Source organism: Sebastes umbrosus, chromosome 10 (genome assembly GCF_015220745.1).
Source record: "Sebastes umbrosus isolate fSebUmb1 chromosome 10, fSebUmb1.pri, whole genome shotgun sequence".
Lineage (NCBI taxonomy): Eukaryota > Metazoa > Chordata > Actinopteri > Perciformes > Sebastidae > Sebastes > Sebastes umbrosus.
Window position 1 is genome coordinate 29,525,055 of NC_051278.1, and position 27,033 is coordinate 29,552,087.

A 27,033-nucleotide genomic window follows, 5' to 3' on the forward strand; every position below is an offset into this window, starting at 1 on the left:
CATACAAACACCGCCAGGCCCAAATAAAACAAACCACATGAAACAGAGATGGAGTCAAGATGTTTTCATTTGGTCTCTATGCAGCTGTTCTGATATTCAGACCGACTGTACACATCTCTATGTTTCCTTTGGATTGGATTAGATATCCGCATGATGTATGATGTAGATTGTGAGGTCAGAGAAATGCTCAGAGTCCTGTAAATGCCTCTCGCTATGGAAAACAAGCTGAATCTCACAGCAGGAAGTGATTCTCACTTTAGCATGAGCAGTAATATATGAGCTGGGCAGCATGCACCATCAGAGAAGCATCTGGGTGGAAAACGTGATTTTGAAGCCCTCAAATGAAAACCTCAGCCACCTGCTTTTCTGCACATTTTTCAATATGATATACTGAATTTGTTACACTGGCTGGATATGAACTTTGTACGCACACACTTTGTTTGATCTCTCCAGGGTGAGCCAGGTGTGCCAGGAATAAAGGTGAGCTGTCCTCTGTGTTTCACTTTTGAAAAAGAATATGGTCAGTAGAATCCAAGATGTGGTTAGATTGGAAATACTTATTCTCTACTGTACACAATGTCCATTGAGTAAATTGATGGATTTTTCATCACAACCATAAAGCCATAAACCATCTATTTCCCCTCAGTAACGGTGGACTTTCATGTGTCATGTGTTTCCAAGTACCTGTAGGGATTAATGCAGAGGCAGAAGGAAGTTGTGTTTTATTTCTTGTTGCTTTGATTTGGCTGAAAAAAATCCAGTTTATTGTTTTCAGAAGAAAAAGAGTTTATCTCTCTGTGTGCAGTAAGCTGGTATTTTTGATCTGTTTGCTGTTAGTAAACTTTCTGTGACTAAGTCCTTCTGTCCCTCCACAGGGGGATCAAGGGGATGTTGGCCCACTAGGTCCTGAAGGCTCAAAGGTATTCCACTTTCTATGTGTTCTTGTTTAACTGTGGCGTTTTGTTTTTCACTCAAAGGTTCATGACAAAAACGTTTGAGCTTAAAGAGTGAGGACTGTGGCATTTCTCCCCCATCTCCCCCCACCCCATTTTCCATTTATTAAATGGTAAATACATATTAAATGAAGCTTTGGGAGTTGTTTAGAAGCGATATCATAAAACTACCAAGGCCATAACCTGACAAAAATGATGCAGGTAGCATCTGCTGCCACATTCATGGTTTTGACATTTATTTTATGGAGTGAAGTGTCTGTTGGGTTATTGTATGGTAGTCTCCTTAAAGCTGGCTTTAAGGCTGTACTTCAAATCTTAACAGATTTTGAAAATGTGAGCAACCCCAAATTGAACAGTTGTGTTCCTATTGTGTGTGGAGTCTTGACTCAAAATATTGTAAATCTCGCAAAATTTCTCGCTATCAAACATGGCTTTAGTGTAAACAAACATGGAGTACGACGGGCAGGAAGGATTAATGTTGAAAATTCATGAAGAAAAAAAGAGAAATAGAAATAAAAATAAGACTTGTGTAGTTGCCACAAATCGGTGGTCCTCATTTCTGAGGTCCATCTTACTACTACTTTATGCTTCGCGTTTGCGTTTGCGTTAGCCGCGGCCGCCATGCCTGCAGTTGTTGTCCTTTCTTCTTTAGTCAGTTTGGTTCTCGATTGGTTATCGTTTTTAACACGTGACTGCGTCATCGGCTGTCCTCGGGGTTCCCCACACACAACAGGATATCCTATACATGGACTTAAGAACCGATCGGGGGGATGTAAAAAACACTCTTAACACACCTCACACCACAGGAATATCTGGAAAGATGATCTTTAGATCCATCAAAAAATCTGGGCCAGGGGGGGAAATCGGGCCCAAAATCGGCTTGATTCTGCTGTAGTGTGCACCGGGCATTAGTATTGAATAAACAGGGTTGAACAAAGTACACACACACACACGCTGTTTGGAAGGCAGCTTAAAGGATCTAACCTTGGCTTTGAAGCTGTGAGCGATCCCTGCCACACTCCCCACATGCTTGCCCTTCTGCCCTTTTCCATGGCTTAACAGACTTCCTCTGTAGAGGACACACACAGAGACACACACACACAGCAACTGTTCTACACTAATCAAAGCCATTATATTGCATTTCTAGAGACTAGAGTTTGGGGGCATTAAAAATGACAAAAGGAGAAAATAGTTCAGATTAAGTTAGTATGTTAAAAAGAAGATTAAAAGAAACTATAGGCCGCTGTCCCTGTGGCAGGCCAGAGACTAGACATCATGGTCGGACAGTGTCTCACTCAAGTTGAAGGAACTATTTTACTAAGCTCAAATTTCACTTTAGTGAGAGTGAAATTGTAGGTGGAAGGAAGCCTTTCATGAATGATTTGAAGAGTTTTTAGGCTAAAGCTCTATTGATTATTGACCACTTCAGGGCAGTGGAACAAGCTGAAAATGCAACATATGTTATCAACATATTATCATCTTATAAAGTTACAATGTAACTTTCTCACGCATTGACCGCACGCACACGCATCTTATACAAGATGATCTGTTATCTGCTCCGGAGCAGGTTAGGTGTTCAGTATAAGTTACCATGGCGATCTACCCCAGTAAGAAGTGATCCACCGTCGTAGGACGGAAAAAACCCTTAAGGGTTAAACCTGAAGTTATACCTCGCTAACCCCAAATCCTGCTTCGTAGCAAAGGCCTCAGGCTATGTGACCACAAAGTAATGCAGAGTGCTTCGGTCTCAAATGGATGAACTACAGAGTTGGTGATGATCCTCTGTGGTTTTTGTCATTACAGAATGGCACCTTTTGCATTAGCCTATTTGATTATTTTTATTCGATTTATTGTTAATATCTCAAAGAATTTTTCGTAGAGCTTTAAAGATTCAACTCATGATATTTCTATCTAACTATAAAGCGAGCAATCTCTGCGTATCTCGAGGACCGTTCATCCGATCGACTTCACGCTTGGCGGGTGTATTGCTGTCGACTTTGGCGCAATTTGGACACGTAACTCGTTAATTATTAATAAACTTTGAACAAACAAGCAAACAGTCCTCTGTTCAGCAGTGTTGGGTGTGGCTTCAGAGCTCTGCAGACAAGCATGTCGTCCTAAGCGGGCACATTTGAGTGCTTTTGAGTTTTGCTGCTTCTGTCACAACAAATCCACCGTATATATACATGACTCTCTGTAAAAGTGATTTTGCCTGAAGTTTGAGGCCGGGACCACTGGAGGAACCTTGATGCTGTGAGCTTCTGTGCAGATTATTGTCTTGTAAACTTCAACCGTCCTTCCGTCTCACTTTGTTTTCCCATGAACTCGGCCGAGAACCCTGATTCTGTTTTCTGCCATGAGCTTTATGAGCACATCAGGCGACTGAGTTGAGGGTCACTAAAAGGACAGAGGAGAGGCCGGCACTATTGTCTGGATTTTTTTTTTCTTTTCCAGAGGTTGCACAACAACTTGCAAATGCAAATGCTCCTTCAGTTTGCACATCCATTCTGTGAGGCTTTGGACACACTGACTCCTCACTGCTCATTATAATGCGTATAGAGGATCTCCTGCTCCATCTAGTGGATAGCTGTGATTGTTTGTCAGTTGTTACATTTACCGTATTTGTCTCTGCTTTGCTTCACAGGGAGTTAATGGAGACCATGGAATTAAGGTAAATTGTTTTCATTTTTCTGTCACAAAATATTAAGAACAGCTGCCGATAAAAGTTGCAGCCAATTTACTATGTTCTATTCAGGGCCCAAAAACAACCTGTAGATGTTTTTATTGATTTGGATCTTCTTCTTTTTTCGACAAAAGAATCTTCTCTAAATATCAATTACTATTTCTTTTCTGGATCCTTCAAAAGCATCTTATGTTCTTAATTAGTAGATGGAGTTTGCCCAATTGTATACACAGAAGTACACACAGATACATGGAACTGTGTATCTCCAAGACGTCAACTTTCATGAGCAAAGAAAAACAATTCGTTTTCAGCTTTGTGACAAATGCATTTTTTCCAATCCAACATTTTGCTTAAGAAGTGGGATCATTTTTAAATAACACAGTCTGAACTCTGGACTGGATGATATGGTTTAAATCTCCAGAAGTTATAGAAAGTAAATTGCACTTCTGGGGACTAAAACCTCAAACTTTTCATCAAAAAGTGAATGCTAAATAATACCGAGAGAGTAAGGGAACTTGCATTGCTTGTATCTGTATTATCGTCTGTCAGTTCTTTGGAAAGAATAGAAGATCTCAACGCCATATATACACTCACATAGAATCTTCTTGCTAACGTAATCATAAACTTTACGTCTCCACGTAAATCAAAGTGGATTAACATTGAGTGACCTCGGTCTGGATGAAAAATCATCTCCCCACTGGCTACTGTTTAATTTTTTTTACAAGGCGACTACTTAACGCTTCTATCCAGGGACCAACATGATAGAAGGCCCCTGACGTCTTCTCCGAAGATTTACATCTCCTTCTGTCATGTCCATGTCAAGAAGGAGTACTCCCTTTTTCCCCTGAGCCTTTGCTAGTCTTTTGATTTCCCCCCTGGTTGAAAGGGCGTGTCTGGTTTTTACTGCCCCGCTGCTTCTCTGAGCTGATGTTTCCATCCACTCTGTAGGGAGATGAAGGAAAGCGGGGTTTCCCAGGAGAGAGGGGAATGAAGGTAGCGTGAAAGCCAAGCATGGAGTTGTGTATGTGTGTGGCATGTCAAGGTCTGTTTATGCATGGCGAGATCACAGACGTAGCCGCTGGAGTCTGGATGATTTAAACTTGGTTCAAATGTAGTATCTCTAGGTGGAAAGGCAATTCAAAAGTGCATTTTATAGCTGCTGAAATCTGTCATGAATTTTAATCCATTTGTGAGGACATGGAGTTATGATCGGTATTATGATCCTTAATTCAGTGTTTAGTTGTGCTATCCCAGAGGCTTTACCTGGCAAGAATGCACACTGTGCACTTGTACTTTGGGTTATATTTTTAATTGGTTTGGCTCCTATTTAATATTTCCGTTGATGAGATGTCTGGTGGTGCTGTTTTGAACGATGGAGTGCCTCAGGGGTCTGTTTTTTGCCCCTATTTGTTTTCCAAATACTTCCGTTGGGCCCTCTTATTCATTGATATATCTGTCCACTTCTATGTGGACTACATGGATGAGTCCAAGTCCCAGTCCCAGCTGACCTGCAACAGCTCTTCTCTGGGCCACAGTAGCATGGCAGTAGCAGTTGCAGCCATGTGTGTGTTTTCTCCATTAAGCCTCAGATGGACAGATGGAGGGGGGGAAAAGAAAAAAAATCAAAAGCGGAAATTTTTCAAGGGAAGTGCATATTCTTTGGTATCCACAGGAAACAGCGATCTGGAAAGGCTTTTATTGTTTAATAATAAAGAGAAAGTGCTTTTGCAGGCCAATCCTTCAATGTAAGGGTATGGTCACCTAAGGAGTTGAGGCTTCCATCAAACCCGGGGGGAAATCTGGTCTATATATAATCTCAGAGAGCTGGCTGCTGGTTGCCTTCTGCCAGAGTGAAATGAAATGGGCCAGGTAGAGGTTTTGTGGTAGACACAAGAACCATTCATATCTGCATGGCGTCGACCACAAATGATGACTTCTCTAGACTCAGTCTCTTCAGTTCCAAAGCTCCCAGCAGGCAACGGGCCCATGTCTAGCCACGAAGGAAGCAGACCCAGCTACCACCTCAAGGCCCTCGTCCCATCTGTCACTCTGGTGAAATACTCTACTTCTCTGCACTAGACTGATCTAATAAGCTCTGTCTCTGAAAGCAGCTTTGATTTTACTTTACCACTGGGAACAGCAGCAGACGACGACAGAGAGAGACAGAGTGGATTTCATGACAAAGAAGAGTGCGTGTGCCAACAGTCACACTTCTTTGACCAAATGAAAAGGCCTTTTTTCCTTTCACTGCAAATGAGAAGCAACGAGCTACCCAGGTGGAGCAAACAAAGTCTGAAAAGGCTAAAGGCTGGAAGGCATGGTCACACACTGGCAAAAGGTCCAAACACTAGTAGCAGATTATGGGCAGGTTTACAGGAGAAGGGTAAGGGTCAAGAACAGCATACAGGCAGGCAGGTATACCGATACAGGAGTGGCTAGAATGGCCGTAAAGCAACGTGATGGTTCGGCAGAGAACAATGGCAGAGGAAGACATGATGGAGGGATTGGGAGCGAGTGTTCTGGTGGGTGTAAAGTTAGGTGAGAACACACTGCTGGACATGACGGGAGGTGACGGGAGTTTCAGCTTTCTGGCTGAACTAGACCACATGTTGTACCTCACACAACTGCACATTATTGGTATTTCCTATCTTGGCTTGGCTGAACAGGAATCTGGCCTGGTATTCCTGGCACTTACAATAACTGCATAATGTGTACTTGGCATTGAATAGAAACTGTTGGTACTGAGTGATAAGTAGCTATACTCAGTTGAGAGACAATGGCTGTATTCGAAACCGCATACTATACTAGTAGTACGTTCTGATTTGGCCAAAATGTAGTATGTAGTATGCAGTATGCGAACAAAAGCAGCATTTGGAAAAAATCTCCAGTATGCATTGGACCAGTCTACCTCGCCTACTGTATCCCACAATGCAAAGCGCTGGACTGCCGCTAAGGTAACAACAACAGCAGCGAAAAACGGCTCGTTTTTTTTACATTTTTCGTAGCTATTTCATCACTAAATTCACTTCTGAAACTTTTTGAGGCGAGAAATCAACTGTCGGAGTTTAGAAGCTCCACAAAATACCGTGACAGCCAGCTAGCGCCTGCCGGATTCGCTGCCAGCCAGCCGGGTAGTCACGCTTGGAGACCGCTATGAGCTGGCTGGAGCTCTCAAGAGACTGGTCTGTAGACAATCGGCTTTTATTTCCTGTTGACGGATAGTTTGTTTAAATATCAAAACACAGATGTCCATTATAAATTAACAGGAACCTGTGTTTATCTGTCTTTTTGGAGTTGACAAGCTCCACCATCGCCCGCGGGCTCGCTGGAGAGCCGGCCACAGTGCAGCAGAGTGGCGAGGGAAGAGGAGAGAGAAAGAGGAGAGGGAAAGAACAGACTCTGATGGGTCAGAGAGATACCTGCTGAGACAACATGACTCTTTTTAACATTACTCTAATATCTGGATGGAGATCAATCCACTGTTTTGTTTCTGTAACTGAAAAAGCAGTTTGAGTAAATTTTGTCGATTTAATGTTTTATATTTCCCGTCTCCCCTCATTGATGATCCTGTTTGTCTGACTTCACTATGAGCTGTTAGAATAAATAGTTTAAACCTGCAATATCTTATAAAGTAAACAAGCAGAACATAAACACCAAAATCTAAGTTGTATTTTTCGATAATATTCTAATAGTGGTACGAGCACTTGTCCAGTGCTTTAAGAGCTGGTTTCAAGGCTAATGCCTCGCCTAGCATACTGCGAAATACATTGCTTTAACCGTAACATAGCGCATACTACTCAGGAACGCAGTATGCAGTATGTACTGTATACTGCATACTGCGTTCGTCTGTAGTATGCAGTAAGCGGTTTCGTGTTCCAGTGTAGCCGTCAGCTGCTACCGGGGTTCACCTCAGCACACAAAGTCAATGGGAGGCGGTATCCAGCTCTCGTGCTCTTTATTAAGCACACACACAATACACAGTTTCAACACGGGCGCCGTGCGCTCTGGCTGCACACAAAATACACAATATTCAATTAAAGAGGTCGTATCTCAGTGGCACGCTCTGGAGAGCCGGTCCCTTACATCTCAGTCCTCCCTGTCCCAGCCAGCACTACTGCATCATCTTTAAATGGCCTTTACCAGTTAGGCAAAGGTGCTTCACAGCAACCATGTAGTATTAATATATTTGACAAGCAATATGTTCAGTGAAATACCTCATTTCTATAATATTTCACGTTAGTGACATCAGCTGACTGATGTCTAAAGTTTAAGTCATTTTATAAGAGCTTTGTATCAGCACACTGATATATTGGTCTATGCCTAATCCCGTCCATCTGTTACCAAGCATACCATTTCACTGTTTAGTGTACACACGGAACTTAGACTCTGGCAGTGCGTAGCTGCGTCTCTGTGTCCTTCCTCTCAAACTGAGTGTGACAGGACGACTTGGCCGTAGTACAAACAGAATGAAAACAAGTGATCCTGCAGCATCACTGGAAGATGATTACAGTTCCTGTAAAGTGTGGGGGTGACTGATTGGTTTTAACTCATCCCTCTGTGCTTTTCCTCTGAAGTGGAAAGCCTGTGGCTGCATGGCTTCAATAAAGAGATTAGCATATTGATAAATCATGACATGGCATGCCAGTGGGACAGATCCATCTGGGCCTACACCCACCGTATGTCACGGAAAGAGAGATGTTTTAAAATAGAACGAAGGGGCAAGCTTTCCAGGACCGGAGGAATGCTACGAGCTGATTGGAGCTTTCATAGATCAAAGGGAGATGCTGTTTCCTGTTTTGGGGGCAGTTAGTTGTTGGGGAACGTCTCTAATGAAGCCCTCTGTGCATTTAGAGCCATCACCACTCAGGTCCTTCAGAGGGTAGCAGGGATGATGGAGATCAAGCAATGCTTTCATCTGGCCACAGACTCATGTGGGCCAACGGACAGTCTGTCCTGATGTGGTCGCTTCCATCTCCCTCTTCCCACTGACACCATTAGGCTACAATACTCTGATGTGTGATACAGTAATGACAATATCAGAGAAAGAAGGCTTGTCGTATTGTCTCAATGACCGATGGGTGCCGTAAGAAAAGTTGGTTAAGAGGCAAAGCAGTAGCGGTGGTAGATTTTCCTACAGTAGCAGTAGTTGGCCTAGAAGCTACCGCAACGGCAATATTATCAGTAGCCGTGCCAGTAATTATACTTCTGCAAAGATACATGTTCTGTAAATGCGTGGCTTCCAAGAAAAGTACTTATTAATATATGCTGGTTTACTTTGCATTAGGTAATTGAGTATTTGTATCCATGGAAGCACTCTGATAGCACCATATAATGCACAGTATTCATGAGTTTAGCAGGTAAAAGCTGTATGATAATGTGGATAATCCGTAGCAATGAATGGTTTCTGGTGCATTCTACGCCCAGGAAATAACCGCAGACAAAAGCTCTCACCTCCTTCTGACATCTTGGCTTCTAGTATATTACCAAACTAACTGCTTTATGGATTGAAATGAAAGCACTGCAACCTTAAACAGTGTTGCCTTGTCTCTAAAATATGACGTTCCCATACAACAAAACTGCATTGTGAATTACGTTTTTGTACGCAATGATTGTCTGCATAACTCCGCGTAGGGAGGACGTCAGGGTGTTGGATGGTTCAACAGACTTTCACCCAGGTCCACTTTTTGCATGTTGCTATACAGAGCCCAGTCCTTTGAGTTAATACTTGCAATCTTAACTTGTTCTCCTCTATCTACTGCTAACTACTAATTATATTCAAGCATCATCAGACACAGTTTGAAAACATAACAGTTCCACTGGGGCAAACAGGATTGTAGGAACTCCCTCTACCAGCCAGCTATGACTGTGCTTGTGTGGTCACAGCTGTGACTCTTCATCTTCTTTAAACCATCTATCTACTCATTAATCTGAAAAGAGGAGCAAGGACACAGATGAACTAAAAGGCTCAAGTGTGTTTCCTTTCTATTTTTAACCACCTACTCCAGAGAGTTCATCATGCTGTGGCTGGCACTTGACAGATGCTAATCAGTCACAGTTTTCATTTCACTGTGAGACGATGAGTCACTGGCCCCCACCCCTCATATATAGGACAATGCTTTTCAGTTCTATTCTGTATTGAACCAGTACTCACAAAAGACAAGACATAAAAAACAACCCAGCGATACCATTTATAGTCCTTTTGCATCGTATTATGACTGTTTTGCATGTCTTTGTATAGTTATTTGATTGACTTCCCTAAAATAAATATGAATTGTCACTTCATACAGAGGCTCAGGCCCAGCCCGCCCCCGAGCCCTCCGGCCCTTTCTCCTGTGCCCAGTTTGCTCATTCAGTAATTTCTCTGCATGAATAACTGCTTTCTAGATGTGTCTGCATGTCTGTTTCAATATCTTGAAGAAACAAAACTGCATATCAACTGTTTTCCTTTCCTTCCTTTCTTTCCACCATCTTTGACCTTTATGCCATCTTGGCCATGGTAGGGAGAACCAGGTTACACGGGCGCTCCTGGGTTAAAGGTAAAGTCGTTCATGAGCAGTGTGTGTGGCAGTTATTACATACCCAATCAGATCAGTGGGTCATAACTGTCTTTCTTCTACTGCAAAGGGCCAGGCTGGCATCCATGGTTCCCCTGGCATCCCTGGCAAGAGGGGCTACAGGGTAGGCCTGGCATGGAATGAGCACCCTAACTGTCTGGTTGTCCTTCTGTCACTCATCCTTATCCCTATAGTAACTGGATGTCTGTAAAGTCAGATATTCATCACATCAGTGTTTTGTGTTTGTGACTGGCCAAAGCTCCGATTAAGACTCAATGTGCTTACCTTTCTGTTCTGTCAGCTGTGCTTCACGTGCCGTTTGTTGGAGTGCTTTGGTCTCCACAGTGGATGGTATAATTAGCCTAAATGACTGCTTCAGAATTGGGCTAGCTAACTCTTTATTGTTGTAAAGTACAAACAAAATAATTTCTAAGAACACTCATACATGCATTGATGATGATGAGGGAGTATTCACACCTGCCTTGTTAAGTTCGGTTGAATGGAACCCTGGAGCGTTTACCCTCTTGGTGCGGTTCGTTTGGGCAGGTATGAACACAGTAATCGCACTCGGGTGCAGCACCAAAACAAGCGAACCGAGTCCTCCTTGAAGGGGTGGTCTCGGTTCGCTTCCAAACGAACACTTCGTTCGTGGTGAGAACATGGTCCGACCTTGATCAGGCCCAACTGGAGAAAGCATTGCACCTTTTTTGGATTAAACCAGCTCCGGTAGCAAGCAGCGCTGTGCATGTCGACACCAGACAACATTACTACAAAAGAGCCAACGCTTGCCATCACTATTCACATCAGTACTAAACAGGTGTAACGTCAGGCTGTGTTGAAGACCACGGGCATACCTGATGGATCTTCGGAAATATTTTCGGCCGATGAGCGTGTCACAGTTTAGGAGGGTTAATGCACGCCTCCTCCTGAACTGTCTTGATATGCGCCTTTGGCGACTACAGTGCATCAATACATTGTTTTCCAGTCGCCTCATTTTCAAACTGTATCGTTTGCCTTGAGTGAAAAATTGCAACGAGGTAAAAAAAGATGCCCAGGGCCAAGATCAAGCCGCGTAGTTGTCCCTACATTGTTGCGTTCTGGAAGTCTGCTCTACTTTGTTTACTTCCGGGAGTTTGGGATATTCTGACCAATTAGAGAGCAGTTTCTTTGCGCACCAAAATTTTGGTCTGCTTGTAAATGCTGCTGTGTGAACACAAACCAAACTCGAGGCAATATGCAACATACAGTAGTAACAATTTGGTCCCTGATTCAGACCAGAGCAAACGAAACACAGGTGTGAAAACGCCAGAATGGATTGTCTTGGATGTGTTGTGATCTGTGTGAACGTACAGAAATGTTAAAATAATCTCAACTCAAATCCACGTACCAGAGCACTAAATTGCTTTTTCATAGAGATTTCAACTATATCCCACATTATCATCATCTTAGTTGCATCTGTGGATCCCACTTTAAGTGTCTCTGAAGGGTATTTGTCATACAAATTGGAAGATTTAGATAAAAGTAATACTGACATAAAGATATCACTGACTGCCAACTTTGTAATCATCAGTATCCAGTACAGGATTAACAGCATAATTGGACATCAGAAATCTATTTTTATCAGTCAAACTCTATTTCGTATTGTCCTTGTCTGGTTAATAATAATGTGTTCTACTTCTGTCTGTACGGCAGGGTGACAAGGGAGAGCCGAGCATCGCAGCCGTGGGAATTAAAGGAGAAGCAGGTTCACCAGGACTGCCAGGCCTAATGGGACACAAGGTAAAGGGCAATAGTTTGATTATTGGTTAGATTCCTGCATGTACAGCAAGGCCTCCATCACAGATTATTAAGTAGCACTACAAAAAAAAGCTAGTGCTCATGGAAGTCACCGTATGCTATTCATCTTACAGGGTAACACAGGCGGACAGGGAGACAAGGTGAGATACTATAAAACAGCATTATGGAAGGACTACTTTCCAAATATTAACACAAGTTGAGAGTCTTTATGGAGAATCTAAGTGATATACCTTAATTTAACCTCTAGGGGGAAGCAGGCCCCGAAGGCCCAGCTGGACCAAGAGTAAGTGGTGACCGACAGATTCATAACAACATGTTGCAAATATTGACACAATTTATAATCATTATGTTTATGATGGCGTTTAAAAATGGTATGTTTCACCTTCTAGGGTCCTCCGGGCCCAACTGGGGAGCCAGGAAAGGCTGAAATCCACAACAATGAAAATGTATGAAACTCGTATTAAGTTGCAATTTTCTATCGTGTGTGAAAAAGTAAAGAAAAAAATAAAGAGTAACCTAACATTTAATATTCCTCCACAGGATATTCGCAACATACCCCTGATGGTAAGTACTTTCTTCTAGGGTTCATCACGACGTGCAAAAACAGTACAGTAGTAAAAATTCTGTTAAATGACGTGATATCTTCTACTCCTATATAGGGCCCCCCTGGATTACCTGGACCTTCGGGGGCCCCTGGAATCCATGGTACCAAGGTAGGAGACATTTTAGAGGGACACACTGCATTTCAAAGATAAGCCACATTCAGAAAATAAATATTGTTTTTTGAGTTTTTTTGTTTTAATGTTTTGTGTGTCCCATAGCCAGGTTAACCTGTTGGGGGGCTGTTGGGCCAATATGCTGGATTAACTGGTCCCTGGTTTTGTGTCAGTTTTTTTGTTTTCATTTAATTAAATGCAAAAGTATTTAATGGAGTATAAAAACTGAAATATTATAGGTTTTAAGATATCAACACAGGGCCCCTACTCAAGACATGGCCAAAGGATTAGGTAATAATGCCGGGCCCTTTTTAGATCATATTGTATGTAACCCAAACACAGTGTCTACATTGGAGGCGTTGCATGAGCAGCATATTGGCAGAGCAGCAGTAGCAACCTCAGTGCTTTGTGTGTGTCTACACAGGATGCTTTCAGGTGGAACCCAAAACGGTCTGGTTTGATCCGGCCGGTGGGCAGTGCTTGGTTTTGGCTTGACTGTTTCTATCATGCCGGGTCACAAACTTTCTCATTTTACAGCTGAACAGTACACTGAAATATGTTTCTGAAAAAATCTGAGGTGAGAAATGGGCATTACAGTAACAGAATCTTGATTCATATTTGATCAGCGCTGCCTATAGTTTGACCGTTTGATTGAGTTTCGTGAGCCTGGTGCGTCACGATGGATGGACCTCGATTGCATAAAGTTGAGGTTGAGCCGTGATAATGCAAATTCAGACATGGTGAATGGTCAGTCAACTCGCCGAGCCATATTCATGAGCAAGAATGTCCTGCTGATAGAAAATGAAGAGGTTCCGTCGACTTCACATACCTCAACGGATCCCGTGTATCGCCACCTTTTAAATAAATGGTTCTGTTACAGGACTTTCATGTCTCACCGGTACCTGAGGCAACATGCCCCCCCACCAACGCAGCCCCTAGCCTTGTTTTAATGCAGAATCGATTTAGGTCTGAATGCCAGATAACAAATTTACAGCTAATAAAATTACTAGAAACAAATTGACGTACCGTGAATTGGGGGTCCCTGAGGGTCTTTGGCCCTGAGACAGTTGCCTGCTTGGCCTAGTTTGTAATACAGCCTTGGTGTGTCCTCAGGGTGATGTTGGTCTGCCAGGTCCTCCAGGAGTCGACGGAGAGAAGGTAATACTTAGTTATCAGTACGCTATATTATTAGCCAGGCAGTTGAATTGTTACATGAACGTATATTGTGATAGAAGTGTATTAATTGTGATAACAAATATGTAGGTATGTATATGTCTGTCTTACAGGCACAATTATGTGAGGTGACCTTGACCTCTTGTGTTTTTTAGGGACCCAGGGGGAAGCCTGGAGAGCCTGGTCCTGCAGGCCCAGTCGGCCCTGAAGGTCCCAGAGGGGAGGGTGGTGTCATGGGCTTCTCGGGACCCAAAGGAGATAAGGGAGACATGGGTCCATCTGGATCACCTGTGAGTGACAGTGTTAACCACACACCACAGCATATCACATCACCGCCTGGGGTTCCCTGACCAAAGCCCAAGTCCCACATCTGTCATTATCCAGAGGGAAGGCCTTGGTTTTTCCAGCTGCTCTCGTATTATCTAATTAGAGACTCACTGGCTTGGAAGGGACCCCAGGAATGACACTGCGTTTAACCTTTAATTCACTGTGGCATGGATCCCAAATGTGGCCCCATATAAAGGGCTATGCTATTTGTAGCCTGGTGATGCTTCAAGAGCAGCTCCAGTAAATGCTGTTCTTCTGTATCCTGTATATCTGTATATTTGACAGTTTGCTAATGTTACTTATTTAGGGAGACATTTATTTTGCTCTTGATAATAACATGTTAATGCAAATTTGTTTTAACGCCACTAATTTCTTTAATGCATCAACGCAATTGATCTTTTGGAGGTTGTAGCGGGCTCAGTTTTAAAGCTAGTGATAACACTGGTATCATATTAAACTAGAAAACCTAAGGAACCCATTGGTACCAACCATGTAATACTAGCTCGTCGTGAAGGTTAAATAACGCTCCAAACTTGCACTAAATTTTGGTGAGGAAAAACTGTCATGGCCATTTTTTCAAAGAGGTCCCTTGAACTCTGTCTTCAAGATATGTGAATTAAAACGAGTTCTATGAGTACCCACGAATCTCCCCTTTATATAAGCATATTTTTTCCACTCCTATGTTGATAAGAGTATTGAATACTTGACAAATCTCCCTTTAAGGTACATTTTCAACAGATACAAAATATGCAATTCATTTGCGATTAATCACAATTTAATATTCTAATCGATTGACAGGCCTAATTACTATAAAAGCTAAAAGAATCCAACACATTTTATAAACCATATGGTGCAATTGGTGTAAAGTTTTGGTAATGGATATCAAGATTGGATGAAAATAATTTGTCTTATGCTTTGATTCTAACATAAAGATGAACTCATCAGTCCCCGCTCTGCCGTTATCGTGATGTTCATCTCCCCTTTCTTGTTCTGTAGGGTTTAGATGGCCCTACGGGTGAAAAGGGGCCTACAGGGGCCACTGGCCCAATTGGATTACCTGGCTCAATGGTACGCAATGGTGCCCCTTAGGCTGCATCTTTCTGGATGCAGTGTCTGACCTGGAAAAAGAGGGAACCGTGGAACATATTTTGTATTAACCCCAAATGCTGTGTGAAAAAGTGGTGTTGCCTAATTTTTCATTAACTTAATAGTTTGTCTGAGGAAATGTGACCTTCTGTGTCTTTGCCACCTATTGTCACAGGGTCATAAAGGTGAATCTGGGGAAGGAGGAAGGTCAGAAATGGTAAGGGTCAGTCATTAACCCGCAGGTCTGATTAGTGCACTTCATGGTAAATTAGAGCACAGCATGTTTTATGAGCAATATTTTCTGAATTGCTTGTGTTTGTGTGTGTCTGTATTTAGATCTATGGTCCTCCAGGGCCCCCAGGACCTTCAGGACCAGTTGGCCCAGCAGTGAGTCAAATATGCCTTTCAACCCAAACCCTAAATCTTAGTGTTTTCTAGATAATTTGGCTTGTGTACTGAGAATATGACATCTCCAAATGTAATGATCCAATAAGAATGATGACGTTGTAAATGGCAACACATTGACATTTGCAATAGAAGAATGAAAGGGTTGTCAATCAAGCACAGCCTCCCCACAAACTAAGAAGAGGTCTTTCAGGTAAAATAAGGAAAAACACCTGTGGAGGGACCATGAGTGTTCAGAAATGGATGTAACTAAATATGAGCATTAAGAATAATATTACCTACCTACACTCAGAGTAACTGGGCCAGCATTTAGCTGTAGCACATAATTTTGCACGCCACCTGGAATTTGAATGCAGCCAGGTGACAAAGACAAAGATTCAGATAGAATGCATGTGGAATTTTCTATATGTAATTTGTATCAACATTTTGATTACATTTATCCCTACCCATAAGTACTTCCTGTTTAGTTTTTGAGAGTGTAGGTGCTATTTTTGATTTGCTCCAGTTTATTTATTAACCTAAAAAAAAATCTAAATACCTCAATAATTTAGTTAATCATAAATAATGATCATGCTACATACAAGAAAAGTATAGTATCATCTGCATATAAAGAAATCTGAATTCTTTGTCATTTATATTTGTACCTTTTTAACGAAAGTGTTTTAAAATGGTTTTAAACACTTCATAGTCATTTAATCTGTTTCACAGGGAGAATATAATTGAGTTAAAATGAATTAGACAAACTGGAATAAAATAAAAATGAAATAAAATGGACATGGAGTTCATTAACCGAGGCGCCACTGATAGAGGTGGCTTAATCATGCCAAACTTGAATTTCTACGATTCATCTCTTGGAGCTCCTCAAATACACCAGTGATATGCACTGGCAACAATTTAGATACAGTATAGATTGTGTTGGTAATCCCATTCTTTTTGTTCCATCCAGGGATCTCAAGGATTTTCAGGTCCTAAGGTGAGATATTGTATTAATGGTAGATAAAATGATATCTACCAGCTCCTCATTTTTTTAAAATCTGCCCCCTTTTATATGTTGTCTACATCATAGCCATTCAATGCATGAAAGTATAAGGATGGGATTATATTTTATCATATCTCTCAGGGAGAACCGGGCATAGGCATAAGAGGAGAAAAGGGAGCGAGCGGTCACAAGGGTGACAAGGGAGACAGAGGCCATCTTGGACTTCCTGTAAGTACACTGTACTCCCTGTCTGTTCATAAGTCTCACAATTCCTTGCCTTCTATCTTCTATTCGTCTTGTATCCTGTTAAGTTTTCTTACTTAATTTTGATTATTTTAGGGATTATATCACTGCTTCAGTACAGAAATGTTAGCAGTATGCAGTATCAACCTTAAAAAACCCATATTGGTTTAACCCTAGTTTAGGCATTTGTTACTGACTGATGTTTTATGTCTCGGATGTTGCTTCTATGTCATCATAATCCTGTTGAAATGTTGCATGGAAGGGCGGATTGTTTCAAAGGAAGTAAATCATTAACATAACATATCTAAACATATTACTGCTTTTATTGTACTTTTTTTTTATTCCAAATGTTAGTCGAATGATGTTTTATATTTTCTTTTATAGTTTTCAAAATGGAGTCTTTGGGTTTCTATTCTTTGTTCTTGGTTAACACTCATATTCTCATTCAAAAACCATTTATCTACACTGTAGATGGTCAGAACGGTAGAATTAGGTTGACTCAGAGGAACCACATTAGGTATTCCTGTGATAGCGATATGCGTCACATCATTGCAAAGTAACTCCTCTTTTTAGGTGAAACTATAGATCATGTTGAATGCCATATTGTATTGTTACAATAATACAGTAACATGTCATTATGGGCAAGAAAACTGAGCAAGTATACTCTAACCTGCTGGTCAGGGGTGGAAACAGTATCAACACAACTCAGTGAAATACGTAGTAGCCAAGTGAACTCAGTGCATTGCAATTCAACAAATCCCTTTTTTGTGGGCTGTCTAGATCAGAAAACATGTGATTCAACAAGCCGTTCAGATTTCCCTTCTGCTCTCCTTCTTATGTCATATGCAGGCTCATTAGAATATACCGCCAACAGCTTGAGAACTACCTTTGCAAAGGTGCACCATATTTTCCTCAATCAGAGCAGACTGGGCTTTTTCAGGACGGGGTCTTAAAGAGACAGGCGCTAAAACAGAGAGTTTCAGACAGAGGGTGAATACAGGTATATTCAGACGGACGGGATGAGAAAAATAATTAGTTTTTTGAACATTAAAGCATGTAAACATGTTCTAGTCAACCCGGTCTCACTCCCAACTCATCAAATACCGCTGATCGGGCAGCACCCCTCGGCATCGGAAACCGACGCACCGAGGCACCCTTTATCTTTCAACTTACTCCAATGTAAACACACCCGCAGCGTTATATTTGACGGTCGGAGCAAGTGACGTAGTATTAATAGCGTGAGAGTCCACTCAGGGCGGGCCGGAGTGGTGGTGGATGGGTCAAACAAACACAAGACTTTCAACCAGCAGAACAGTGTTTGTGTCCTGTGTGAAACTAAAAGTATCGTTGACCTATTCGGTGAAGTTAACGTCAACCACGACCGTTTCATGTATTTGGGAGTGAGAATGTGTTGTTCTAGTAGAAACTCAAAATACTAGTATGAACCTGAAAATTAGCATAATACGTCCCCGCTAAGAGACAGACTAACACACTGAATATGAAAACAGAGCACAGAGCGTCACTATGAGCCACAACAGGGCCGTAGAAGTGACGTCATCATCATCCACCATGAGCAGTAAAATACCCACAATTACTGTCACTCACTTTACCTCTACCTCCACCACTTCCGTCACCCTTCATTTGTCATCATCTGAATGTGTTTTTGAAGTCACTTGAGTCACAGCTTCACTCACCCCCCCCACCTTCCCATCCCAACCTCCCCACCTTCCTCCCACCATCTCCCCCCATCATCTCTGCTCTCTAACTGTGTACAACGCTATACAGGGGGCTCATGGGTTAGACGGCAGACCGGGTCCAGTGGTGAGTGGCACAAGTCCTGTTCACCCCCACCCCCCCCTCCCATCCCCACCCTCCTCCTCTTCCTCCTCATCCCCCCCGCCCCCTGCTACAACTTGCTTGATGTCTGCCATGTCTGCTGCTTGTCATGTCCGCTTGCTTTCCTGCTTCACACGTTTGTCTTGTCTCTTTTCCTTCCTAAAGTAGCTCGGTGAGGACAAGACTGTTCAGGGTTGGGTTCTGAGGATGCACTGGCATGAAGAATCTACTTTCATGGCAAACGAGGCAACTCTACATAGCACCCTTATGCCGCTATGGTTTATATTGATAACCTCTACAGCAATCATTTAAGTTGGCTAGAATAAGATTTTTTTCTCTAAATTCCAAACTAAGCAAAGAAAAGCATCCTATAGCCCATAACTGAGACGCCGTATTATAACATATATACCATAATACCAGTTTTTAGCAGATATCATGGTATCAGCAGATACATTGTCCGATAAATGTCGTAAATATCAGCACAGAAATGCCAAGGATATGTTTGAGGTCATTCAGAAACAGTGTCTCCGTTACATAGGTTGTCCAACACAGATCACTGACAAGATTATTTTTCAATTGTAACACATGCCGCTCCCTTGGTCACAGTTGAATGCAGATTTACAGGATCCTTATCAAAATTGTTTGTGTTTATGAGAAAGACAGTGTCATAAAATGTTTTAAATGTTCAAATATATAGATATGTATTGGCCTCATAAACACAATATTGGTCCGGCTATACACCCTGTGATTAATAGAGCTTAAGGGCTTAAAGAATAAAAAACATAGGCCTACTGTTAATTCTCAACAGAAATAACCACACCTTGATTTGATATAATGAAGACCTGCCTTCATTCCCGTTAATTTCCCCAGTTTTTATGTCCAAAATGTAAATTTTTTTTACATTTTTACATTATCACTGTAGAAGCCAATTCTCATTCTCATTCTCTCAAGCACACTGGCAAAGAAATGAGAATTGGCTTCTACAATCACTCACTGATTAATTGCGGCCATCTCTTCTTTGCAATTTTTTCAATCGCTGCTAAGCCCCGGTCAATGAAACTCAACACTTCCTACACAGATGTTTCACATTAAAAGCCTTCCCTCGGTTAGTGTAGGCTGGGGAAAAAAATGGAAAAGCTGCATGTAAGTCTGATGTAATCTTTTATTTCAAGTTTTAAATACTGACATAATTCTTAACCAACAAGGTCTACAACGAAAACATCTCCACATATGTAATGCTGCATTCACATGGAAGGCAGGCAGACAGGCAACACCTTCTGGACAGCACGGGAAAAAACAAACAAACAGTCCGACGGAATGGCAGGACGGCAAAATGAAACACGCATGATGATATGTTGCTATACTGATGGAGTAAAAGATATTAAATAATAATATTTCATGTCTACTATTTTATGTAATTATTCTAGTAATTTATTTAGAATTTATATATAATTTAATAGTTATTAAATGCAGCTTTCTCAGCTAAAAGTTTAAATATTTTAACTCTAGACAGCAATGTCCGTTACCGTTACCGTTACCGTTACCGTTGGCGGTATTCTCTGCCAATCTCACCTAATTTTACCATCCTGCTCTTGTCCACTAACGTGATTTGCCGTCTACCGTCTGCCTGGTTCCATGTAAATGCAGCATAAGAACCAACAAGCACAGACTAGAGATATATAGGGTACAAATCTAAATAGAAAGACATTTAGTGTTCACATTCAAATTAGGATATGGATCCACAAAATATTAACGTGAAACATCCGTAGGAGGTGTTGAATTTTATCAACAGTACATCAATCAAAAAGTAGTAGAGATTGGATTTATTTAATAAGTGTGTTTCTGTTAAAAAGAGCAACTCAGAGCTGTGAACTATGACATGACCCCCTTTGTTGTGCTAATGGTATACGTGCTTCAGAAATTTACCATATGCAAAATTTGTCCTTAATTCAAGGAGAAGAGGGGGAGGGGGGAAGTTATGTTAATATCAGCTTTTATTTGGGTGTTTACAGTTTGAGCACCATAGATTTGTCATTTCTGTTACCCCAAGATAACTATACTTAAGCATGTTGTGTTTATGAGAAAATATTGTCTCCTATCTATCATGAGCAACCATGGCTGCTCTGGGTTTGAAGGTTACATTACATAAGGCTAATGCTCTTTCAAATGCTCCCATTACTAATGGGATGTTGCCTCGTGCTGCCGAATGTCTGTCCGATATTGGACGTCATGACAGTGTAAAATCCTCAGTCCTCAATCCTGCCTCAACGGTTTCCTGCCTCATGATCCTCTATCAGCAGTGGGCTGCAAAGTTGCCATTGATAAAAAAAAAATAAACTATCCAAAAGGAGCATGCAGAGATGCCTGTGCTGCATGTTGACATGTCATACAGTACATTCAGACGGCTGTATTCAATACGGGGCTGTACATTACTGGATATGCCTGAGATGCAAGGTCTTCCTCTCCAATCCTGACTGCTATACTCAGACAGAGAACCGCAGCTGTTGACATGTTATTCATTTTCCCTCGTTTTAACAGTTTGGACAGTAGTTCAACAAGCTTGGTGTGTTAATGCTACAGATGTCACGACAGAAAATGATTCTGTCTAAACAAATATATAAATGATCCATGACATTATCTTTTGTGACATCTATTCATTTCCACCAGAAAGCTTGTTGATTTACTGATTTAATGAGGCATTTAAAGATGATATTTTCTCTAGTACTATTCAGTTTGTATCTGCTAACAGGTATTTATTTTCCATATTCTGTTTTAAAGGGTCTAATAGGACCATCGGGTGTGCCAGGGCCAGCAGGACCAAAGGGGGAGAGAGTGAGTATCTTTGTGTGTGTTTCTCTTTCTTGAATTATTCTAAAATAGATATAGTTTTAGGAGAATACACACTTTGGGATTTTCTCTTGTCACTACAGGGTGAAAAGGGAGATGCAGGATTGCCCGGACCAATTGGGCCTCAAGGCATCCCTGTAAGTCTGTAATTCCATTTTTAAATATTCATCACAACAGGGAGCATCTGTGGCTCCTTAGCATACTGTAGCTCAAAGATGGCATATTTCCCAAAATTGAGCAAATATGCATTTTTCCCAAAGTGAGGTAAATATGCACAGCCACTAATGTTATTTCTTTTTGCAGGGTTTAGTAGGACCACAAGCACTCAAAGGGAACCGGGTAAGAGACCACCTATAATGTTTTGCCAATTATAAAGAGGACACGATTCTGTCTAAAGTACACACATTAGATTTCATTCAGATCAGGTCACTTCTATGCTTATACTCATTAAATTCAGCAACTGAACTAAACTCTTTATGAGTCACATTAAAACAGGCCAGGCCTGATATTTGCATCCACAACATTATTTAACCTCTGCCATTATAGTCGTAGCTGCCTTGTGCCTCAATAGGTCACCTGAGCAGAACTGTGGCGACTTCAAAGACGCTCTCGAGCACGAGATAAGAACGAAAGAGCTGAATATCAATAAATAGGATGTCTCTCTTTGATATCGAGCATGAAAAGAAAAGACAGATGAGTCAGGTTATAGTTTGCTTTGATTATTTTTAATGATCCTGAATAATTCACATCAAGATGTCTTCGGCCTTTCTGAGGCAAATGTGTTCATTTCGCAGTGGCTTTTGTTTTGAGGATCAGAATAAACTTCACCAGATTAAGAGACATGAATAATTCTTGACAATACTCCAGAAATCATTTTGTTTTATCCAGGACAAATTAAAAACAAAAAAAAAAAGAATACATCAATGTTGTTAAGTGTCCTCGTCTTTTATGTGATATCATAATGCAGATTCAGTTTAGACTTGAAATTGAGAGATGGAAATCAGTCTCATGTCTGTGCAGTATAACAGCTATAAGCGATATTTTTACAACAATGGATCAAATCTGTATGTGTAAGGGATGAAAGGTGTCACTCCATAGAGAATGATCACCAAGTTCAACAGAGCTTTATTAATATTTATTGAGTTTTATATCGAATTTTAGCTCATTGATGTTTACGGCCCACCACTTAACTGCTTTGGTTCACTCTCACCACTCTCATAGCGTCATTTCCAGCAGCATCAGGCAGCTGTTTTCAGAGAAAGAGCTCTGATAAACCTACTATACACTACCCGTCCAGCTCCACGCAAATTCCCGAACTTCCCGACAGTCAGTCTACTATAATTTATAAAGTTTGTGGATTGGGTCGGGGTGGTTGGTCAAAGCATATTTCTGCGGGTTGGGCGGTGCCGATAGGCTCTCATAATGGGTTGGTTGGGCGCGGATATTAAAAAATCCTGACCAATCAATTGGTGGAAGAGTAGGTTAGAATTTCAGTCAGCTAGGATTTTCATTGGTGGACTACGGATGGATAAACTGTTTTTTTTTCTTTTTTCTTCAAACAGAACCAGTTAGTTTTCCTCCTGCTTTCAGTCTTTAAACTAAGCTAGGCTAACCATGTTCTCACTCCAGCTCTGTCCTTAACAGACAAAAATGAGACTGATGTCCATCTTCTTACTCTAAGAAATAAAGCAAATAAGCATATTTCTCCAAATATTAAACAATTGGCACTGAATATCAAAACAGCCCCTGCAAAATGACACTATGTAAAAATCAGAATTTCATCTCCAGGTTGCACAGAGAATCTGTTTTCAATGTCCACATACCCTTACTCTAGGAGAATGTTTGTTTCCTTCCCATTAACCTGTGACTCTTTTAATATTTCCACTCCCATCTTTTTTAAGTCTTCACATTTCATAAGCTCTCTCAGCACTTTCAACTGGCCTCTCGTTAAAATCTTTTCAATGCACGGCTACAGAACCCAGAAGAAAAACACTTCTGTTAAACAGGCCTTAATGGGACTGTCCAGTTGAAAGTGTTGAAGACAAAGCTATGGGATAGTGTTGGTGTTTTCACTCTTTGTCCTGTCTTCCTTTGTTTCCGCAGGTCTTCCTATCCCCTTTTCCTTCCCTTCACCTTGCTCTGTGGCCTGTGGCTCTTTTTATTGCCGGGGTCGCCCTCTCTCCCTCTCACAAACCTTGGCCTCCTGCTCCTCCTCTTCCTGCATTCTAATGTAGTCCTGGGTTTAATCATCCTCCTCTTACACCTCCTCTTCACTTCTCCTACTCCTACTTAACAGTACCTCTTCCTTGCAAGCCTTCATTGTAGTCCCTCCAACCCCTGACCCATAGCCTATACCCCAAATTGGCAAGCAGTGCTCTCCCATCACTGTCAAAATGTATGTTACATTTTGATGCTTTATAGCACACCAAACATGTTGCATGTTTCTGAGCCTATCAGTCTTAAAACTGTTTAATTTGTTAGAGTTAGGTGAGATTCCAAATAGACTGAACCTTTCAACATGTATCCTGAGCCTTCAAAAAGAGCTGCCAATAATTCATTTGCTGTATTTGTATGTGTATGATTTGTAAAACTACTAAAAGGTCATGCACTGGGCTTCATAATTTCAACTCTATCCAAGAATAGCAAGACTGCACAGACAAACGTTTCATGTCACTTTACAGTGACTGCATGAATCATGAATCTCTTATCTGAACGTGAGCCTCGGCTACTAGCAACACTCACAGCTGGGCTTTGCATTCGAGCCATTTGAGTCTGAAGCCTTAAACCTGAAGAAAATATGAGATTTCAGTTATGTAGGTGATGCTAAGACAGCACTGGGAGAACATTGCAGTCAGGCTGCATATCATCGTTCCTATCATTGTGTATTCCCTATACATGATGTTATAATTTCTTTATCTGATCCCTTACAGCCTTTGACCTTGGTGAGCAGGTGTTGGAACTTTGATCGAGCATAGTAACTGTAATCTGTGTACACTTGGAATGAAGTCTCATCAAACGTAAAACAGTACAGGGATTTTTTTTTTTTTTGCAGTCCTAGTATATAGTCAGACTCATGATGGACAGTTAAAAGGGAAAAAGGATTGATGCTGCAGAAACAAAGATTTTGTGTTATTTATTCCACACAGTCTTCTTTCTTGTAAAAATCTGGCACTTAACATTACCCACAATGCAACTCGACCACTGACAGTTTGGTCAGAGATTCAGGTTTGTTATGCTATAGCAGCGGTTAATGTAGCCCGGAGCCTCTAGCCTGCAGCAGAGATGAGCGGCGGGCTACAGAGGTCTGGTGAGATCACTTCTTTCTAACTCCACACCTCCAGGATTTTTCATTTTCAAACTCGTCATCTTCAGACCCGACCAGTGCACAGGACAGGCAATGGTTTGCGTTACTTTGTTAAACACACCAGGCCTAGGCTGCATCCCATCACAATTATGAAAATGCCCTCAGCCTCAAACGTTGATCTCATGGGAAAAAAAATACCAGGACAACTTTTCCTTCCAACAAATACTTTAAACACAACACCCAATGCTCGCTGAACAGTTAAACATTCCGGAGATAATGTTGCAATGAAAATACACCATCATATAGTCCCCACAGCATGGATGGCCACAGGAATTGACAGCATTGTTTTTATTAGACACTAATATGCGAATAAACATGCATGTTGACAAGTGCTTTACTATTAGCCTTTTATTTATTCCAGGAAGTTAAATATACAGGAAAATATAAGTCTATGCAGAAAAAAAAACCAGAGGCACCAAAAATGCTGATATTTTAGAGCTCCCCCTAAATCTCTCCAATGAGGTTTTCTGGGGAGTCCCCTCTCCCCCATATTTCAAACCCTAACTCAAGTTCTATCTCACACATGCTCTGCCCTCTACTGGACTCTGTGGGTAATACTTTCCTCCACTGAAATTTGCATAAACGTCAAGACGCACCTACCGAATACGTGCCTAGCTACAGTGTACAAGGCGGCGTCCAGCGCTGCTTGGTTTCCATTTACGTTCAACGTTCGGCGATTGCCCGCTGACTGCTACATCTCCACGGATGTAGCAGTCACCGCTACGAGAACCTCACTAGTGCCCATCGTGTCCGGCGATGGATCTTCCGATGTGTTGGGCTACAGCTGTCCCCCCCACTCACTTCCACCCAAACCTGTGAGTTGTCTACGCCACGGCTTTTAGACCCAGCTCGTCCAGCTCAGGCGGTCTTGGTCTCGTCTTCACTTCTGGATATCTGGCAATGTGTCGAGGTATCCTGCCCCAAGCATTGAAGACGAGAGCCCCGGTAGCAGGTATGGTTTTTTTCAGGGTGCAGGGCCTCACGGAGGCGTTTTGTGTGGTTAGGTCACTGTGGTGATGCGGCAGAGCGTACATCCATTGGACTCCACCCACTGTATCCATAGAGTCCAGTAGAGGGCGGAGCCTGTGTGAGTTAGAACGAAGGTTACAATATTGCAACCGTGGTTCTATAAGCGTAGACGGAGCCCTCTATCAAGGAGGCCCTGTCGCTTCTGTGTCGCTCGCTGAAGAGAGTGAATGCTGGATAAACAACAAAAACCCATCTATCCACTCTGAGCATTTTTAAATGTCTCTGACTTACCACAATGTTCAATGGGACTTGTAGTTGATTTAATGTTTTGTTCAACGAATTACCTTCCATGATAAGATGAAAACATCAGAGTACATGTAACAGCCTTCTCACTTCAACCTTCTTTTACTGTAGCTTGTAGGTAGTCCTGCAAAAAACCTGAAACCTGCTCACCAACTGCTCAGGCTTCAATCTCTCTTCCCTAACTCCCTCTACTTACCTTACCTCTCCACTAAATGTACATTACAAGATCATATTGTCTTTTGAAAAGGCACACCAAACATGTTAGTGAATTAAGATAACTTTTTTCTCATTTTGTCTAAATCACATATATGTAGGAATACCTGACAGATGAGATCTTACAAAAACAACAAACATTTGCTTAATGTGTGGCTTAATGACGGAGGACTAAAGTTTGTCTTTTTTTAATACGCTGTTGTTTGCAGGGAGAGAGGGGCAAGAAAGGCAACAGGGGGGCCAAAGGGGATAAGGGAGACCAAGGAGCACCTGGATTAGATGCCCCCTGTCCGTTGGTATGTCAGTAGTCCGATGTGTAAACCAAGAGGCAAAAGGAAGGAGCGCTATTTTAAAATACGACATAATGTCCTCAGTTTCTCTGAGGATTCGTATTCAGTAGTCGGCTTCCTTTTGGCTCTGGTTTTCAGTGCTTCTAATCCACCTCAGGGAGGGTTTGGTCCAAGTGTCCACCGCAGCCTGTCAGAGATCTGGGGAGATATGTAATTGAATTGATAAGATCCTAAATTTGATTTATTTTTGATCCATTAAAAAAATGTCATTAGAGGTTATAGCAGGTGAAAAATG

The 27,033-nt window shown here is 41.7% G+C and overlaps 1 protein-coding gene across 1 annotated transcript in view; it reads left to right on the plus strand.

The window, feature by feature from the left end:
- Positions 1 to 27,033, plus strand: part of col13a1 (collagen, type XIII, alpha 1) — a 143,679-nt gene that overhangs the window by 102,961 nt on the left and 13,685 nt on the right. Inside the window, exons 18-36 of the mRNA XM_037783364.1 lie at positions 454 to 480; positions 876 to 920; positions 3,598 to 3,624; positions 11,883 to 11,969; positions 12,101 to 12,127; positions 12,235 to 12,270; positions 12,377 to 12,433; positions 12,528 to 12,551; positions 12,647 to 12,700; positions 13,817 to 13,861; positions 14,032 to 14,166; positions 15,465 to 15,506; positions 15,626 to 15,676; positions 16,641 to 16,667; positions 16,815 to 16,901; positions 21,531 to 21,584; positions 21,683 to 21,736; positions 21,903 to 21,938; positions 26,658 to 26,744. Coding sequence (XP_037639292.1) covers positions 454 to 480; positions 876 to 920; positions 3,598 to 3,624; positions 11,883 to 11,969; positions 12,101 to 12,127; positions 12,235 to 12,270; positions 12,377 to 12,433; positions 12,528 to 12,551; positions 12,647 to 12,700; positions 13,817 to 13,861; positions 14,032 to 14,166; positions 15,465 to 15,506; positions 15,626 to 15,676; positions 16,641 to 16,667; positions 16,815 to 16,901; positions 21,531 to 21,584; positions 21,683 to 21,736; positions 21,903 to 21,938; positions 26,658 to 26,744 — 1,002 coding nt within the window. The remainder of the gene's footprint in view (positions 1 to 453; positions 481 to 875; positions 921 to 3,597; positions 3,625 to 11,882; positions 11,970 to 12,100; positions 12,128 to 12,234; positions 12,271 to 12,376; positions 12,434 to 12,527; positions 12,552 to 12,646; positions 12,701 to 13,816; positions 13,862 to 14,031; positions 14,167 to 15,464; positions 15,507 to 15,625; positions 15,677 to 16,640; positions 16,668 to 16,814; positions 16,902 to 21,530; positions 21,585 to 21,682; positions 21,737 to 21,902; positions 21,939 to 26,657; positions 26,745 to 27,033) is intronic.